The sequence below is a fragment of the Corvus brachyrhynchos genome, unplaced genomic scaffold (assembly GCF_000691975.1).
Source record: "Corvus brachyrhynchos isolate BGI_N302 unplaced genomic scaffold, ASM69197v1 scaffold266, whole genome shotgun sequence".
Classification (NCBI taxonomy): domain Eukaryota; kingdom Metazoa; phylum Chordata; class Aves; order Passeriformes; family Corvidae; genus Corvus; species Corvus brachyrhynchos.
Genome location: NW_008238633.1, coordinates 3,177,117 through 3,194,937, shown reverse-complemented (window position 1 = coordinate 3,194,937; position 17,821 = coordinate 3,177,117). Strand labels below are relative to the sequence as shown.

At 39.4% G+C, this 17,821-nt stretch overlaps 1 protein-coding gene across 1 annotated transcript in view; it reads left to right on the top strand.

The window, feature by feature from the left end:
* The window catches only part of IARS (isoleucyl-tRNA synthetase), an 87,778-nt gene that overhangs the window by 19,842 nt on the left and 50,115 nt on the right, over nucleotides 1-17,821 (top strand). The window contains exons 9-13 of the mRNA XM_008636044.2: nucleotides 2,367-2,427; nucleotides 4,083-4,178; nucleotides 8,602-8,724; nucleotides 10,192-10,283; nucleotides 14,629-14,727. Of these exons, the coding sequence (XP_008634266.1) occupies nucleotides 2,367-2,427; nucleotides 4,083-4,178; nucleotides 8,602-8,724; nucleotides 10,192-10,283; nucleotides 14,629-14,727 (471 nt within the window). The remainder of the gene's footprint in view (nucleotides 1-2,366; nucleotides 2,428-4,082; nucleotides 4,179-8,601; nucleotides 8,725-10,191; nucleotides 10,284-14,628; nucleotides 14,728-17,821) is intronic.

Here is a 17,821-nt window from a genome sequence, read left to right as displayed (position 1 = left end):
TTTGGTCTTTTGAAACCTGTTCAGAGTGTCTAAAAACTAAGCCTTCTATCAAACCACTTTTTTTTCTTAAGTATTTTTAAATACATTTGCTTTAGGCTTAAAAAAGAAGCCAATTAGCCCATATATTACATTTGTTGATCTGTTGTCTTTTGCTTCCAAATTCTTCTTTTAATGCATTACTACAAATCTAACTTCAGTGTGACTGCAGTCATTCTATTTCCAGGAATGCACAGAACATTTTGGCCTTTTCTGATGTGGTGTCTTCATCAGAAATGTGAGGAGCCTGTTCTTTAAGGCAATCATACACATTTCAGATGTTGTATTTATGTCTCTGACTAATGGTATTTCTAACACCACCTCTCAGCCCCCCAGTCTTTAATGATTTTTTAAACATTTCCTTTTTTTTTTTTAATCTCTGCATCCATAAGGCTGCTAGCAAACCTCTCTGCAGAGCAGTATATTTCAATTCTTTCTGTATTAGTGCTACAGTCTCTTTTCAAGCTGATTTCTGTTTTTGGTCATGCTCCAGTTTCTCTGTTATGTAATAATTAATTTTCTCAAATGTGAAATGTGAGACAATTAAAAGGTAGCTGGTAGTTGAATAGATCTTTGAAAGATTTAGATCTGTATGTGAGCTTGTGGAAATGAACTTTCCCACTTCTGCTCTTAACTTTTTTCTTCCTTTAGCTCACTTCTAAATTCTCAAGCAGTCAGGCCCTTGAGGGAGAAATTTATGCAACTTAATCTGTATCAGACATCAGGCTGAGGGCAGGGAATGGTCTCATTGAAAATGTTCAGTGTCTGAAGTCCCCTGAACTTGGCTGCTTTGCATTGATGAATTGGTCTGGGTGTATTACCCCAATTTTGGCCATTGAGTGGCTTCTTGTTTTATTTAGCAGTGGTAGGTAGGACGTGACTGTTGAGAATCTTCCTCCTCTTTTGTTACACTTCAGTCGTTTGGCATATTAAACATTTAATTTCTTTGCACTGTTTTCCCTTGTTGTCTCTTTTTGGATTCTAAAGAATCCAAACCAGAGATTCCTGATCTCCTGGGAGTGAAGGATTGCTGCAGTGATTTTAGATGAGTCTTACCACTATAACGTAGGTCACAAGAAGGCACCGTTGTATAAATTTTCAGGCTGAAGTTCAGGACTTTGACAAACAAAGTATTTCAGATGCCAAAATGAAAATCAGGAATGTGATCCACAACCTTTACCTTTCTCTGACTTGTGTTAAATAAGACTATAAATACTGCTGGTTTTTTTTTAAAGCCAATTCTGGTGCTTCACATTCCCACATCTGTGTGGCTGAGCACTGGGATGCTTTGCTCTCATCTGATCCTGATTAAGCACCTCAAACATTCCTAAGGCTGTTTGTAATATAAAAACATATAAACCATCTGCAAAGCCGTGGCTTAAAATAGAAGTCTCCCCTTTTCCTAGAGGATATTGTGTGTGCTGGGCTGAGGAGTCATGCTCTTGAACTTGGCAGTAAATGCTGCTCGAGGTCCTTTCTGTGCAGTGCAACAGCTTTGAAGAGTCCCCCACTTTGAAGGAGTCAAGTGTTTTATGGTTTGACCATTGTTTGGAAGTTGTAGATCAAGGGGAGCGTAGGGAGAGACCACAGCTGTGACACAGTTGGAGATCCAGCCCATCTATTAGATTAAGATATGTTTTAGCTGGATTTTTTCCCCTGAAATTGGATGATTTAAGCACTTTCAGGAGAGTTCTGAGCTGCAAATCCCAACCTAATCACTGTCTTTGTCAGCTGCTGTCAGAAGCCTGAAGGGAGCCAGACCTGCAGGCTCCATCTCTGCCTTACATTTCTTGTCTGACTCAGCTGGTTCCTCAGCCAGTCCTGTCTGTGTTGGATCATTCCCTGAGATGCCTGTGGAGAGTTTGGATGCCCAGTTCTAGAATAAGGAATGAGGCATCTGAGCTTTAAAGGCTGCAATACCCTGCGTCACAATCTTCTGCACATAAAACTTCAGGTGTTTCGGATCACTGTTTAGTTCTCTTGGACATGCTGAGGTTTCGGGCTTTGTTGTTATGGATACTGTGTTTTATCCAGAAGATTCTTGCCCAGATTTACCATAAAGAGCTTGTCATTAATGCTTAATTCCTCTATTAATTTACATTGATTGATTGAAAGTCCATCAGGTACAAGTTAATGACTGGTAGCAGAGATGCATTAAGAGACATTGTTTTTTCTCCAAGTCCACATTAAGCACAGAGGTGGGAAACAAACTTAAGGAAATACTTTTCATCTTCTGAAATCAAATTCTGTCAGGGAGATGAAGAAGCAAATAGGAAAAAAAACCAATTTCCAGGTTGTTAATTTATGTTCTTATAAATCCTTCTCCTCAGGTTTCCTGGCATTGCTCTTAAAGGCAAGAAATACAAACCACTCTTTGAATATTTTATTCAGGTAAGATGAACAAGTTTGGTGTTTGATACAGGATATAAAGACAAAAGTAAAACCCATTCTGAGTATTCCTTGTTTATATTATGAAAAGATCTTAAGTTCTAATAACAAACTCCAGTTTGTTAAGGTATTAAGGTACCTTAAAATCCTAGTGCAAGTTTGAAAAACAGTATTGACTTCTTTCTCTAATATTTTTTTCCTTTAAGTTTTAAATATATTTAGAGTAAAAATTGGGTGATAAATAGAAGTTTGATTTCAGATTGCAGAGAAACTTCAATACACATTAATAAATAGGCAGTATTCTCTCATTTTCTCATCTGCTGAGTGTCTCTTGTCTGCCTCCTAAGTTGACAAGCTTTGTCTTCACAAGGGAATGACTCTGACTTTGGATAACAATCAGACATGGTCATGTTTTCCACTGAAGAGTTAAAAGCCTTTGTTAAAAACCTACTGATATATCAGATTTATCTGGATGTCCTGTGCAGCTTTTAAGCACTGCATTAGGTCTGGCATCCCAGATGATAAAAGAATGTGTAGCAATAGGGAGAGGGTGTAGAAAAATTTTCTATTTTTTAAAAAAAAATTGGATTAAAACCATTAAATTTTTCAAAGAGGAGAAGTACAGCCCTGCTGGCCAGGCAGCTGTGAACTCCTGTAAGGGATTTGGTCACTTGTGACACCTTCTGTTCTGAAATATCTGCAGGAGTCAGCAAAGGTGGGAAAACCTCTGTAGGGAGCAGGGACTGATACTTCCAGAGGAAAGTCAAACACGGCTGAATGTGGAAAATTGGACTGTGGATCTGAGGTTTGGAACGGATAAATTTTTTGAGTCTTGCTGTACTTGTAAGGAGCAGATGGGGCATCTACAATTTTTTGGTTTTTATACAGAATGGAGGTCTTATCTCAAAATATCTCCCTCCAGAACAAGCCAGACCTAATAATTTTGTAACACATTTGGTTCAGCTGTGACTGCACTGTTGTGTTGTCTTTGTGTTTTTTTTTTTTTTTTTTTTTTTTTTTTTTTTTTTTTTTTTTTTTTTTTTTTTTTTTTTTTTTTTTTTTTTTTACTATTTTTGTTTTAAGGAATAGTAAATAACCCTTCATTTTTCATTATACTGAACACACTGAAAATTGTCATAGCTTTTCTTAGCAATTTTTTTCTGGATTTTCTCTTCTCTCTGTTTTTAGTTGGTATTTACCATGCTCTCATTCTCTGGAGGAAATAAGGAAAATGTGTGACTATAAAAGCAAACTTTGATTTAAAGGAAGAGGTAAAGGGGACATACAAAAATGCAGGAAGACTTCTGTACCTTTCTTGGTTGTGTCCTCACGTTCAGGAGAGTATTGATTGCAGTCTGTTAAGTACAGAACTGTGTAAAGATCTGTGGCTTGAAGAGTAATTGACTTGGAGGCCTTCTGGAGAGGTGTGAGATTTAATCACACTTGACACTCTTTAAATGAAGTGCACAGGTGTCTGGGCTATGGGAAGTCATTAAGTCATGTTAGGGATGTCACATTTTACTGTGTCACTGATTTTTGATGCAGTTCTTCCCTTTTTTGTGTGCCTCGTGGCTCTGCCAGATTCTTGAAAATCCTGGTTTGCTGTATGTGTGTAAATATATATCTATATGTAACCCCCCCATATTTTTGTGTTACAGTGCAAAGAAAAAGGTGCCTTTACTGTGGTAGTGGATGGTTATGTGAAGGAGGAGGAAGGCACAGGAGTTGTCCATCAGGCTCCCTACTTTGGTGCTGTAAGTGTGAACTACACATTTATAATGTTAATTTTGCTCAGCACACGTTGTATGGCTTTCCAGCTCCTGGGGACTCTCTCAGGGTGATAGATGTTAAACAATCTTCCCATTTGCTGCTTGAAAATGTAAGAATATCATGTAGCTTTGTAGTCTAATGAGCTCTTCCACTTAGTGCTTGTGCTAGACTGGAGATTTTCGTGTCCCTCGCTTTGGTTTGTGTTGTGGTGTGTGAGCTGAACTCACCACTGTATCTTCTGAGTGTCATTGATTTCAGCTTTTCTCGAAGTCTGAAGTTAGAGCTTCGAGCAGGGCTGATCTGTGGCACTGCAGTGAAAACTGGCTCTGCTAAGTGATAATTTTGGTTGGGAACAGCAGTTCTGCTCAGCACACTGCCCCTCTTCAGCGTTTCAATTTCATTACTCGCTGGGCTTTTAGAGAATGAGAAAATGCTTTCTCTTGCTTTTGTCCTGAGACTTTATCCCTTGGTGTGAAAGGATTTTGTTGCACTCCATTCTTTTTTTTCCTGTCTTTATTGTCCCTTCCCTCAGTCTGTTCTTTTTTTTAAGGCTAAGAGGAATGATTTGTCATGGATTTAATAATTTCAGTTTTTAGACACTTGAATTAAAGGCACTAGTTTAGGCTCATTGTCCTTTTTGTAGAGTGTCCTGTCTTCAGCTATTATCCAAAGATGCCCTCAAAAAACTTGCAGTGCCTAGCAATTAGCAATCCCTGGACCACGAGCTCTGTCATAATTTCCAGAAACTTGGCATTAGCAACAGGCCTCTTTGTATTCATGTGAGATAGCCCATCCTCTTCCATCCTTTTTTCCCCACATTCTTCTGAAGGGTACATCCATTGTGGTGGTGTTTCCCTTGTCAGGATGAACGTTGATATGAAAAGATGTTCCAGCTTTATATAGCTCTGAATAAAGAAAATTAGAGTGGGCTGTGCTAGCAGTTAATAAAGAAAATGGTGGTGGCTGGTCAAGTGTCCTCAGGAGTATAAATCCTGTCACACTTCTGCTCCTTAGACTCTCCCCTGGAGCTGAGTCTTGGATGTGCCAGAGGGGTGAGAATTGGTTTAGAGTCAGGAGCTCTTGCTGTGGGAGATGGAGGGGAGGAAAGGAAGAGACTGCCAGTAGGGAAGGAGCTCTGGAAGAACCTTTACCTTGGCTGCTTTAAGAGTGGTTTGTGTATTTGCACAGTCCAGTTAAACTTGTTGGAAACAGCTTGTTGGAAAGGTTGGCTGGCCACTTAGAGCAAGGATTATCTGCCCTCTTTTATTTGATTTTTTTAATAAGCCCACTGAGTTTTGTAAACAGAGGAAAAATATTTTTTCCCTCTCTCTCCTGGGAAATCAGCAATTACTTGTAAAACATTTTTTTTTTTTTTTTTTTTTAGGAAAAAACCTGAGAGTAACAGTTAAATGCCTCACAAAGAAAAAAAAATATAAAACATTGTGTCAGGAAAAAGTGCACAGACATTACAAACAGAACTTGGCACTCATCAGCTAAGGAGAGGTTTGAGTAGATAACGCTTGGTACAGGGGTCTGAGTCAATGGGCTCTGCTGCCTTCAGAAGGAAAGTGCACAGTGTTTGTTGCATTTAATGCTGCTGCCGTCTTTTTGGGGTGCACGTAGTGCAGTTTTGACAGAAGATTATTTCTGTTCAGAAAAGCTCACAAAGGTCCTGGTTTAAGGTCAGGATTTCCTCATGATGCAGTAGGCTCTGTGTAGAATACTGTTGGTAGGCCTTTCGACAGGCTTAGATGAAAGAAGGGAGATAGTTCATGGTGGCAGACAGGATTGTCTTCTTGGTTAATTGGCTCCTCTGCACCTTCCTGTTGTGTTGAAGGTGGATAGAAAAGGGATAAGTGGACCAGGAGGGTCAAAGGAGAAGAAATAGAGCAGAGTCCTTCACAGCAAGCCTCGAGTCTTGTCTCTGTTCCTTCCTGTCAATATAAGTGAGTCCCTTTGATAAACAGAGATGGACGGTCAGGGGTTTATTTATTTATTTATTTTAAATCCTGCTTACTGATACATGTTCTGTATTGCTAATAGCTTAGAAATGTATCCTCCAACAAAATTGAAAGTAAAAATTCACCTTCATTTAGTTCCACGATATGTAGTTTCATTGTCTTGTGTGATGCATTTGCCAAATAGAAGCTGCCACACCATATCAGAGCACTCTATTATTTCAGTTCAAAAGACATCAAAATTAAAGCTCACAGAACAAGACAAACCTGTATTAAAAATGCTGTAAACTCATTGTGCCTCCAGATGAACATGACACTAAAATTCAGCTGCTCAGGCATTCCATCATATGTAGATGTACCTGCAGTCAACTTAAAAAGCTTTAGTAACACTTGAATTTGCATACAAAGTTTTAATTTGCAATACTTCTAGTGCCTGCTCAGACTCTGACAAGTTTCATAGATCTGTTACTGATGCACTTTTTGTTCAGTACTTTGCAAAAGTGTTGTTGGTTTTTGCTAAGAGGTGCTGCAGGTGAACCTTTGACTTCATGTTTCTGTTGTTTTGTTAAAATTTCAGATAAAAAAGCTTTTGATTTCTCATAAGTGAGCTGTTTACTAATTTTGTGCATTACAACTTCTATGTGTAATCTTTTGAGGGATTTTGAGGTACAAAAATGACCACTGTAACTCCTGTCCTGGTAAAAAATGATGTTTGTCTTAGCTGTTATTTGAGCTTAGCACTTGTGGATTCCTTGTATGTACCTGAATATATTCTTGCCTTGTGGTTTCTGAAGGAAATCTTCATTAAATCAAATGGCAGGTCATCTGGAGAGCTTCCATTCGAGTTTGTTGTTCAAAAGCAGGGAGCTGACTGCAGAAAGGCAGAGCAGCAGAGCCCTTTGTGTATCCTTGGCTGCAGCAGTGCTGCAAGTGGACCTGAAGCACCTCTTGACCGAGGTGCTGCCGAGGGGAAGGTTTGTTGTGATGTCTTAGAAGGGTTGTGAGTGTGCCAGGCTTTGTAGTCTGTGCTGGCTGCTGCTTCAAAGCCTTTAACAGCTCACTGCCAAATCAGGGCTGACATCAGCTCTGTCATTTGGCCCATATTTTAAACCCCCCAGCCTGCTCCCAGTCCCTCAGCAGTAACAGCTGAGGAAAGGCTGGCAGAGAAGGGGCTTATTGCCATCATCTCCTGACTGAAGGAGCTGGGTGACCAAGTGCAGGGTGAACAAATGTGTGATGGCTTTCTGCAGCTGCTGGGCACGGGGAAGAAGCTGTGCTCTGGAGGAGGGGAGTGCTGGAGCTGAAAGGATTTGCTGTTTCTCTGTGTAAAGCCTTAGTTTATGAAGCAGCCAACTTCCCGGTCTGTGGATGAGTCTTATCCTTGTAAAGTACAGAAGGTCTGGCTTGGGGGAGCTGGGAGCCACAGGGATGGTAGGGAGAGCTGAAGGTACAGGATGAGGACACAAAGGACCTGGAAGCCCTGCCCTGGCACTCCAGAGCTGGCTCATATGTGTTGGTCAGATCCAGGGAAGGAGAGGGCAGCGAGCTGTGGAGCACTGGTCTGTGGGATGTGCATTTACACACGGGCTCTGGTGTGGTGTCCTTGGTCAGGCTAAGGGTGCTTTAGATGCAGCTCCTGTGAAACACCTGCTCTGTATCCTGCAAGCAGTTGCTGTAACTGGATAAGGTGCAGATTTACTCTGACTTCAGACTTGAAGTTAAAATCTGAACTTTTCTACCCCACTACTAATTTTGTTTTAAGTGTTTCTCTGATGCCATTATTGTTCAGTCATGTTCAGGAAAGTCTGAAGCAGCTCTCTTTTTTTCTTTTTTCTTACTGGTACAGGAAATTAAAAATTTAAGTGGAGACTGGCCAGGAAAAAAACTTATGATGCTGTCCATGTGTGGTTCTTGGTCAGTAGCATTGCCTATGGGCCAAAAAAGATTGAGAAATACAGGTTTAAAGGCTTTGGATCATTAAGACATTCAGAAAATGGGATTGCTTATGTGAAATGCCAGAATCAGATTGATTAAAATAACCTGCCTTCTGAAAAATGCCATGTTGGCTGGAGAGCTGGGGAGATCCAGGCTCTGGCTGGGATAGGAGCAGGATGGAGTGGTTGGCAGTTCCTTTGCCATGCAGTGGTATCCTGAAGCCACACATAAAAAACGTGTGTGTGTATATGTGCATTGATGTGCATAGAAAAACGTGCACATATCCCCTGTACTAGGTGAGAGTCTGAAGAAATCATAATTTTCTGCATGAATAAAACTACAATCCTATAAAACAAGACTTTCTCATAAGTATTTGGGATTAGTGAAGGCTGAGTATTTTGCTATTCTTGTCCAGTCATCACATTTTCTGTTTAATATTTAATTTCTGTTTCGAGGGATGGATTTTTCCCCAGTATTCTGTATTCTTACAGCTTGGTGCTTGTCTCTTTTGCAGGATGATTACAGGGTCTGCATGGATTTTAATATCATTCAGAAGGACTCTGTGCCTGTGTGTCCTGTTGATGCATCAGGCTGCTTCACAGCAGAAGTGGCTGACTTTGCTGGGCAGTATGTGAAGGTCAGTGGGCCTGCAGACAGTAAATGACTACTTTTTTCAAGATACATTTTATGTATGGCAGAAGCTTTCTTTTCTTTCTCTGAGTGGGTTTGTTTTCTATGCGTGTCTGTTAACTGGAGAAATTAAAATGTGTTTTAACATTTGCAACAAGGTTGGAATTGTTTATTACAGCAGCTGAGAAATGAACAAGTTGAAATGCAAGTAATGTTGTGTATCTGTAGTGAAAGGCAAAAGGAGTATCCTGTTTGCAGCTACTCCAGAGTCTCACTTTCTGCTTTTTCCTCGTGGAAATGTCATGTCCAGAGTCTCCAGGCACATGTGCAGGGCCTCCCTCACCTCTGGATGACTCCGAATTCTCAGATGCCATCATTAAGTTTCTCCCAGCCAGTTAATGTAATGTGACCCATTAGAAGGGAGAAATCCTGTCGTTTTCCCCACTTGTGGGCTGTGTTGCAGTGGGAATTTACTTGCCAGTAGATGCAAGAGAAATCCCCAGAAAAGGAACCCACAGGAACTCCAGATTGCTACAGATACAAATCCCTGGTAGGGAGTGCCTCTTAAATTCCCTGGCCTGAGAAAACAAATTGGTTTTAGCCCTGCTGCTACAGTTTGATAGCAAAGCATGTTCATGTAAACAAATGCAATGTAAGATTTTTAAGTCTTTTTCAATTAAGTTGAGAATTTAGTCAGTTATCTTGGCTTCCTGCTTTATGCATTAAGACAAATAAGAGGACACTGGAGGCTCCATCTTTAGCTTCTTGCTGGTAGAAATCTGAATTTAAGGCTCTTGGAAAATTTTCTTATGATGCTGAATTTTTCACTCATAGATATTTGCATTTTTTTTCCCCTTAATGTCGTATTGACACTTGTATGTTCAGTAGATTGTTTCAAATGATCAATATACAGCTTTTGCTTCCAGCTTAGCATGCAAATCCTAGTTGGTTAGTGAGGTATTGTGAAATATGCTTCAAATTTGGAAGGAATGTGGTGCCGGGAAGTTTAAATATTAGGTGAAAAGCACTATGTGATTTCCTATCACAAAATTAGAAGACTCAATCATTAAGATATTAAATAATGTTGGTTTTGGCTTATATTGGTGCTTCAAAAAATTTGAATTTATACACAGTTGTGTGTATGTGGAGAGTTAAGGGTAAAAAAGGACTGATGCTTTAATTTATACATTTTAATTTATCCAGATAGCAGAGACACATTGAAGACACTGTGTATAAACAGTGTTTGGAGAGCAAATAACTTTGCAAATTTCGTGTTTTACGGTGCCCCTGCAGAAAATGCATAAATTTGGTAGAAGCTTTTTGTGTGTGTGTGTGTGTGTGTGTGTGTGTGTGTGTGTGTAAATGCTGGGTTATGCATAGTTTTTTTAAAAATTAATTTGAGTATCTGAGACAAATCCTGTAGTAGCTGACTGAGTGAAAAGTGTATTCCAAGGAAAATCTGCTGTGTTTTTAGGATGCAGATAAGCACATCATCAGATGGCTGAAGGAGAAGGGCCGGCTGATCCACAGTGCAACCTTCCAGCACAGCTACCCCTTCTGCTGGAGGTAAGCACAGACCTGCACCTGCCTGAGAGCTGAGGTTTCTAACAGAGAAGTTCTTCAGGTTTCTCCCACTTTTCCCCCCTTCCCTTGCTTAATTTTCCTGACAAAACTAAAAGTAACACAAACCGAGATTATTGATTTAGGAGAGCTCCAGTTTTGGTTTAGTCATCAAGTAAATATTTTTTTTTTCCAATAAAGCTGATGAATTTAAGTTTAGTGCTGAAATTTATTTTCTATTTATGATTTTAAGGGTGTGTTTATGTAATTTGTGTTGCTCATTTTTTGGTGTAGAACTCCTAACTAACCACCCCTTTTAAAAAAAGGTTATTTTCTAAGCAGCTGAGTGGTGGGAAAGGATTTTTTTGATCCCCTTTGAATTGTATTCAAATTAGTATATCACAGAAGGTATTTAGATGTTTATGTTAAAATGATAAATGATAGTTCTTTTTAACCTTGTAAAATTACTTATTTGAAATAAGACCAGTTGCTTATTATGTGGAAACATCTCTAGGTGGATGTCTCTGTGGGAATTCTCCCTGTGGAATTCTCCATGAACCTTCAGTATCAGTGAACAAACAAGTTTTGTTGAAGAGGAATACAGGCTAGACAGATTTAATCTAGAAATGAAGCTGGTTTTTATTAGTGTCCTCCCTGGTTTGAAATTTCCACAATTGCTATTGTAAAAAATCACCGAACAATTGTCAAACTAAAAAAAAAAAATAAAAATCTTCAGTAATCTTTTAGTAGAATATTAAATTTTTATTACTAGCAAAGACACACTTAAAATAAAATATCTAATTTAATTATCTGAAATGGCATAAAGATTTTAAGTCATATCTGATGTATACAGCACCTGTACTGAAATAACTGTGATAAGAGCTCAGCTCATCCCTCTGTCTGGCTCTGACTCTGCCAGGTGAAGTGTTCTAGCAGGATACATTTATCTTTAATTTATAGCAAAAATAACCTTTGCTTGCTCTTGGACAGTGGGATTGCTTTGTTTCTAACAGCTGCCTAGAGGAAGAAGGGGAATTGCTCTTCAAGTGTTACGTCCTTGATGATTTGGGAGAGTTTTTGAAAAATGGCAGCCCCAAAATCAAGCAACGCTTGTGTTTTTCTTGTGGAGCAGCTCAAATATCCAGTCATGGCCTTCTGAGACAAAGCAGGGATGTAGAAGTGCTGATTCTGTAGAAGATCCTTAATCCTGCCACTCTGTTGACATTTTTGTTGATTGATGATAAGTTGCAGGCAGCACCTAGCAGCAAATTATCTGGTGGGAAGAACTGAACAATGGATTCTACTTGAAAAGCTCATTTCACTGCCATCACAAATCAAACCATAATTGGAATATGCTAAAAGTAGAAGAGTAGTTCTTAACTTTGAACATAGTTATAAGTTATTTTGATTAATGTAAGAAAACTTTGAAATCAGACTCTTCTTAATGTACTACTGCTTTTCCCAGAAACCAGGCAGTTGTTGAATCCTTGGTACGTTGAGAAATTTGCCTTCTTTTTTTACGTATCATGAAATTAGGGTCCTTCTCTGTGTAGTAATTTTCTGTCAACTAAACTTTAAAATATGAAAGAGAAAAACAACATCTTGGTAAGGATTCAGTAGATAGTTTTCAGTTAGAATTTGTCTTTATTGGAACTGCTGAAAATGGAGGACATTGGTCAAAACTGCTCTGTGCACATGTGAGATCTTGAGAGTCTGTGTGGTCTGGGCAGCAACTGTTGAATGTGACAGCTGGAGTGTCCCTCACAGGTCCTGCCTGCCATTCCTTTGGCAACAGGCTTGGAAAGCTCTTCCACTGGCAGATGTGGACTTTTGTCTTGCCCAAGCCAGTGAAGGCAAAGCCAAGAAGCATCTTTGTACCATGGGCTTAGTTATTGATCATTTGAGGAATAAGATCACAAGTAATGTGATTTGATTCTTCTTACGTGTTTCTAAAGGATCTGTCTTTAAGGGGAGCAAAACTTTGTTGAGACAGAGAGGAATGGTTAGGCAGGAACTTTGTAAGCATCAGACTTTGATTTTAGGTCTGTCTGGGTGGTTTTCCCCTTGTGTTGATGGAAAACAAGACCCAGCAATTGGTATTTCTCATTGGATTCTACAGCAAAATCCAGTTGAACAAGGATTCCTCAACCTTCTCACCAGTCATGAGGGGCAGAAATGTGTGAGGTGTCACTGCTTGAGCAGATTTTAGTGTTTTGTTTTCTGCAGCCTCCTGCTGAGGCACTGCTTGGCAATACAGCCGGAAGAAAAATATTCAGGGAAACTGTGCCCTCTCTCCTTTCTTATTGCCTTCACGTAGGTGGAACAGAGCCCTGTGGGTGCTTACAGTGGTTATCAGGTGTTACAACCTCAGGGTTAGGTTGAAAGCCTGGGAAATGGCTCCCCTGCTTTTGACCCTCTGTCGTGGATCCTTCCTGTCTGAAGCCATTCTGTGCCCCAGGGCCTGTCTGCAGCCAGCCCCACCTGTCAGCTGCTCTCTCCTCACAGAGCTGGGGTGCCACTGTTGTCCCAGCCTTCCTTTCCCAATGTGTTAAGACCATGTGAGAAATTTTTAATACCAGCTTTTATTCTACTTGTCTCCAGTTACTTGTCTTGTGATGGCAATTCATCATTCTTTAGCACATCTGAAACAAGATACTCAGTGAAATCAAAACACGTTGTAGCTTGGGGAATGCTTTCCTTTTTACTGGGATCTTGCTGCTGTGTGAGGAGTGAACTGAACTGTTCCCTTTTTAGTTGTTAGGACTTAAATTTGAGTAGCAAGCCATCAGTAGGTTTGCATTTAATAGCTAGGACACAGCTACATTATTATTACTTTGAGCTGTCACCATTTCCTTTAAGGTTATAGGTACTTTAACACTTAAGCACATGGAAGCGTACAGGTTATCATTAAAATGAAATATCTTTTGAAATATAGTGTTAAAAGAAGCAATGTGTTGTTTATTATTGGGCTTTGTGCACTGTGAGTTCAGCTTTTAAGGTCTGAACAACCTTTGCTGTGGGTTTTCTTTCTTTTGTGGGTCAGGCAGGTGCACCTTTAGCAAGTGCTGGCACAGTAGCAATTTTAATTTACATCATAATCTGCAGTAGTTTGTGGATTTCAAATGTGTCCTCGCTGTGGATATAAATAAAATGAATTAAACTTTGGTTGTTTATAGTAATGACTGCATATAGAAGATAACAGTAGTTTCTCAGGGTCTTTGCTGGTGAATTTTTGTGTATTGCCAAGTTCTGGACCAAAGTGGCTTAAACAAAAGCAGTATTTTTAAGAAATATTTTGGGGGGTGGCTTGATGCTAAAGGAGAATGAGCTTCTTGTCTCAATGTTGTTGCTGCTCCTCCTCTGTACCCATAGACAGATCCTACCCCCTAGGGCTTTACTCCCTCTTCAAGCTGGAATCATGGGATGGATGTGAAGGATTAGAAAGGTCTGAACTCTCCTATAGTGACTTGTGCCCACTGTTGGATCCTGGGATCCTTTAGAAGGATGTGTGATACCTGAACAGTCAATCAAGACCTTAAGCAGTTATTATGGGACTGATAAATCAGAGACTGGGTTGGGACACTGCAGACAGATGCTTGGAGATCCTGATTTTGCTAAGTAATGTAGGGAATCGCTCAGTCTGTGTGCTCTGGCCAATTGTGTTTCCATTTCTAAGCAATTTCAAGTTGTGAAACTGCTCTCCTCCCACATGGATTTTCTTTTATTGCTTACTGAAGTAAGGAATATGTTAAGATATATTTGAAACTACTTCTGTATGCTTATCTGGATCTCTTGCTTTCCTTCTCCTCCTGGGAATGGAACTTTCTTCTAGTTAACTCTGGGTGCTGCTACTTCTTTATGATTTGTGATTATTCTTTTAAATGCACATAGTAAAAACACAGCATCATGTTTCCTGGATTTTCAGGCTTATATACACATAAAAAAAGATGCAGAATGAGCTCATGTGGAAGACTGAAATATGACTCATTTAAATAGTTACTGAATTTCATAATGTTGTACTATGTAGGAGCACAAATTTCAAATTCAAGTATCGTTTGAACGTTCTCATGATTGCTCTTGCTATACAAATTCCTTGAATTACTGGGTTTGAAGGCTGTAAAAGTTTTTTTAAGGCTTGATTTCAAAATAGTAGCTCACATAAGTGTAACAGTTTATGTAAGTTAACAAATCAAACAGACCCCAACCTTTAACTGTGATAATACTTCAGCAACAGTGAACTCAATCTGTGGAAGGGGGACTGTCATGTGCAAAAACAAATATTAAAGAGCACATTATAAATAATGTAGCACTTAAAAATGCTTTTGTTTGTTTTATTCCCTTCCCTGTGCAGGTCAGATACTCCGCTGATCTACAAAGCTGTGCCGAGCTGGTTTGTCAGGGTGGAGCACATGGTGGAGAAGCTGCTGGAGAATAATGCCCAGTGCTACTGGTAATGTCTCCTGCATAAATCTGTTTTATTCCTTTTCCTGGAGTTGGGGGTGTAGGGGAATATCTCTCTTGGGAGAAGAACATAGGCAGCTTAATGCTGTGTATACATTGTGCCAAATTAAACTAATTTTTAGACAAGTTGGGGGTTTTTTCATCTAGTTATTACAGATAAGGTTGATTACTTCATCATAGGTGCATTTGAAGAAAAACCCACACCCACCCTCCCCCCAAACACCTGCAAAAAGCTCAACCCAGCTGCCTTAATTGTAAGTAAACTTGGTTATGCAGGTTTAAATAAAAGTATTCTGCTAATGGCAAAAATTAAATTTTCTACGTGTATATAGGGAATGTGAAAAGTACTTGTGTGAAACTTGGGTAGAAAACAGCAGATGAGTTTTAGATAACTTAAATGCATTATTAAGTGCAGTAAAAGGGAACTGTTCATGCTGGTGGCCTTTTAGGGAGTCAGTCCTGGGTTTGTGGTATGTTAGTAACAAAAGCACCTTATCTTCTGCACCTTCATCAGCTGTATTTTTATTTCCCTTCCTCTCATCAATCACTTGTGCCTGGGAGGCTGAGACCTCCCAGTAAGTGGGGAAAACTTGGAGATTACAACCTCATTCAGTCTTTCCATATGAGGACTGTAGGGAGAGCTGGGATCCCACCCCTCTTCCTTGCACAGTTGCCTCTTGTCAGCAGCTCAGATGATGTTAAAGAAGGTGACTCAGCCTTCAGTGAGCAATTACAGCTTGTGCTGCCTTTTTTCATGGACAGTAGCTGGCAATTAAATTCTCCATGAGCAGCTTTTGCATAACTGCTTACATGGTACAGGCACTGTAAATACTGGGATCTGTGGGAAAAGTCAGTGATCCATAATAGAGCCTGCCCAGAAATGCTGCAGCTTGGCTTTGCCAAGCAGCACATGCCCAGTCTGGCTGTGTCAGGAGAGTTTAGAGATTAGTAAGTGTTGCTTTCTGTTTTCCATAGCAGAACATACTGTGATCCTCCTTTGGGGGGAAAAATAAGCTGGAGAGGGGGTGAAAGTGTTTGTTCTTAGCTTTAATTAGCTTTCTCAAGATGCTTTCACTGTTGGGATGACAGTAGACCTGCATACTTAATTTTCACATGAACAGGAGAAAAAAATGTAATGATCCTATTAAGGAAATGCTTGAATGGATGGGATGGATTTTATTTTCCAGAAGCAGAGCTTCAAGAAGAAGCTGCTAAGTGACCTCCGTTCATCCAGGAGACACTAATTAGTAAGAATTACTGATCAGTTTGAACCCTGCCTGCACATCTTTGGGGTTTCAGTGGTGCTTTTTGTAAGTGCTGAGTAGTGGGGATACAAGTGGAAGCAAATTTTGGAGCTGCTGTTGCAAAGATTGGGTGAGAAGAGCAGGCAGTGACATCATTTGGCAATATTCAAAATGCTTGGAATTAAAGGAACCATTTCTCCTTCAGGCAGTTCCTGAGTCTAAACACAATTCCATAACTGAACATAAAGCTGATTTCTCAAGACTCTTCTTAAAACCATGTGGTCTTAGAGATTGTGAGAAGCTTTTTGTTGGGAATATGGCTACAAGTAGAGATGTATTCTCACAGACTTATTTAATAAATCATATGGATTTTCAGTATGTGATTTCATAGTAATTTGAATACTGGGTAATCTTTGTTACTTAAAGTTGGCTTTTAAAATCCAGCTTTTTAAAAGAATAAGGGAGTGTTTTTGAGGTTTTCTTTCTGTGTTCTTCATTGATGGCAGTTCTGTTTGGCATTGAGACTGCTGGCCTTCTGCAGTATTCATTTATTTAAATTTTGGGAACTCCATCCTTCCCAACACCTACTTTTTCTGCTTTTGAAGAGACTTGATCTCTGAAAGTGTCACAGGAATAATATGTAGCTTTTTAAAAATTTATTTTTGGACTCTCTGGGGCTTCAGCATGTCCTGAAAATGAGAAAATTGGGGATAAATGCTTTTCAGACTGTATTAACCTTTACAAAATGGGTTTGACTGCATTGCTTTTTTTATTCCTGTAAATGACTGATGGGTATATTGTCCCTTAAGAATAGCTGCCCTCTTGATAGATATCCTTTCTGATGAAATAGATTAAATGTACTTGGACAAAGTGTGCAACCTGATTGCATTTCTAATTAGTTTTTTAGTGAAATACCCAACTTACAAGGCCACAGTCATTCAAAATTTATTAAAACCAGTAACTCTATTTTCATTTTTCAAAATGAATTTAACTATCACTTCCAGCAATGGTTCCATGAGTAATGTGCCAGCATTTTTGTAAAACCAGAAGCCAAAAAACCCTCTCTACTCTGTCCCATCCTTATTTCAGTCAGAGTGGGAATTAACTTGGGTTGGATGTTGATGAAAATGCACAACTGGAACAGCATTTAGGAGGCTGTGGTTCAGCCTTTAATTCAAGTTCCCTTACTGAATGTTCTTTACTGTGTAACTGAGATTATTTAAAAGAAAATTTAAATTCAAAAGGTTATCTTCTGTTTGGCATTCAGGCACCCACTACTGCTATAATTTGAGATGAAGAGGGGCAGTTTTGGCTGCTGTAAAATCCAGGCCTGTCAGACCTTGGCTTTCTATCCTCTTGATGAGGAGAGTTGGATGCAGCACCAAGGTGCTGTCTGGATTTCATGTTGTCACCATCATTTTCTCGAAGGATTTGTTGAAAGAGCATTTTCTATGTACCCACAGACTAAACCAGGCCACCTTAGATTATAATTACAATGTAGGACTAGTTCCTGTCATCAGTGTTCAAAGTTGGTATAAGCTGAAAATTTAGAAGTTGCTGTAGCCAATAAATCAGTACAATTTATAATGAGGATTCCAAACTATTGTAGCTCATCCTTCTGGCAGTGGATGTAATATTTCTTTTCTTGCAGACTGATAGAAAAGACTCTGTAGTTAGTATTTAAATATTGGCTTTGAAATGTTTTTTTTTTTCTTTCTTTCAAACCTTTCTAACTTAAAGTTCTCCTTCAGTAACTCCTGAAACATTTACCTCTAACTGTTGCCAAGTTTCTAATGTTAAAGACATTGTGCAGTTCTGACATTGTTTGCATAAGATGTG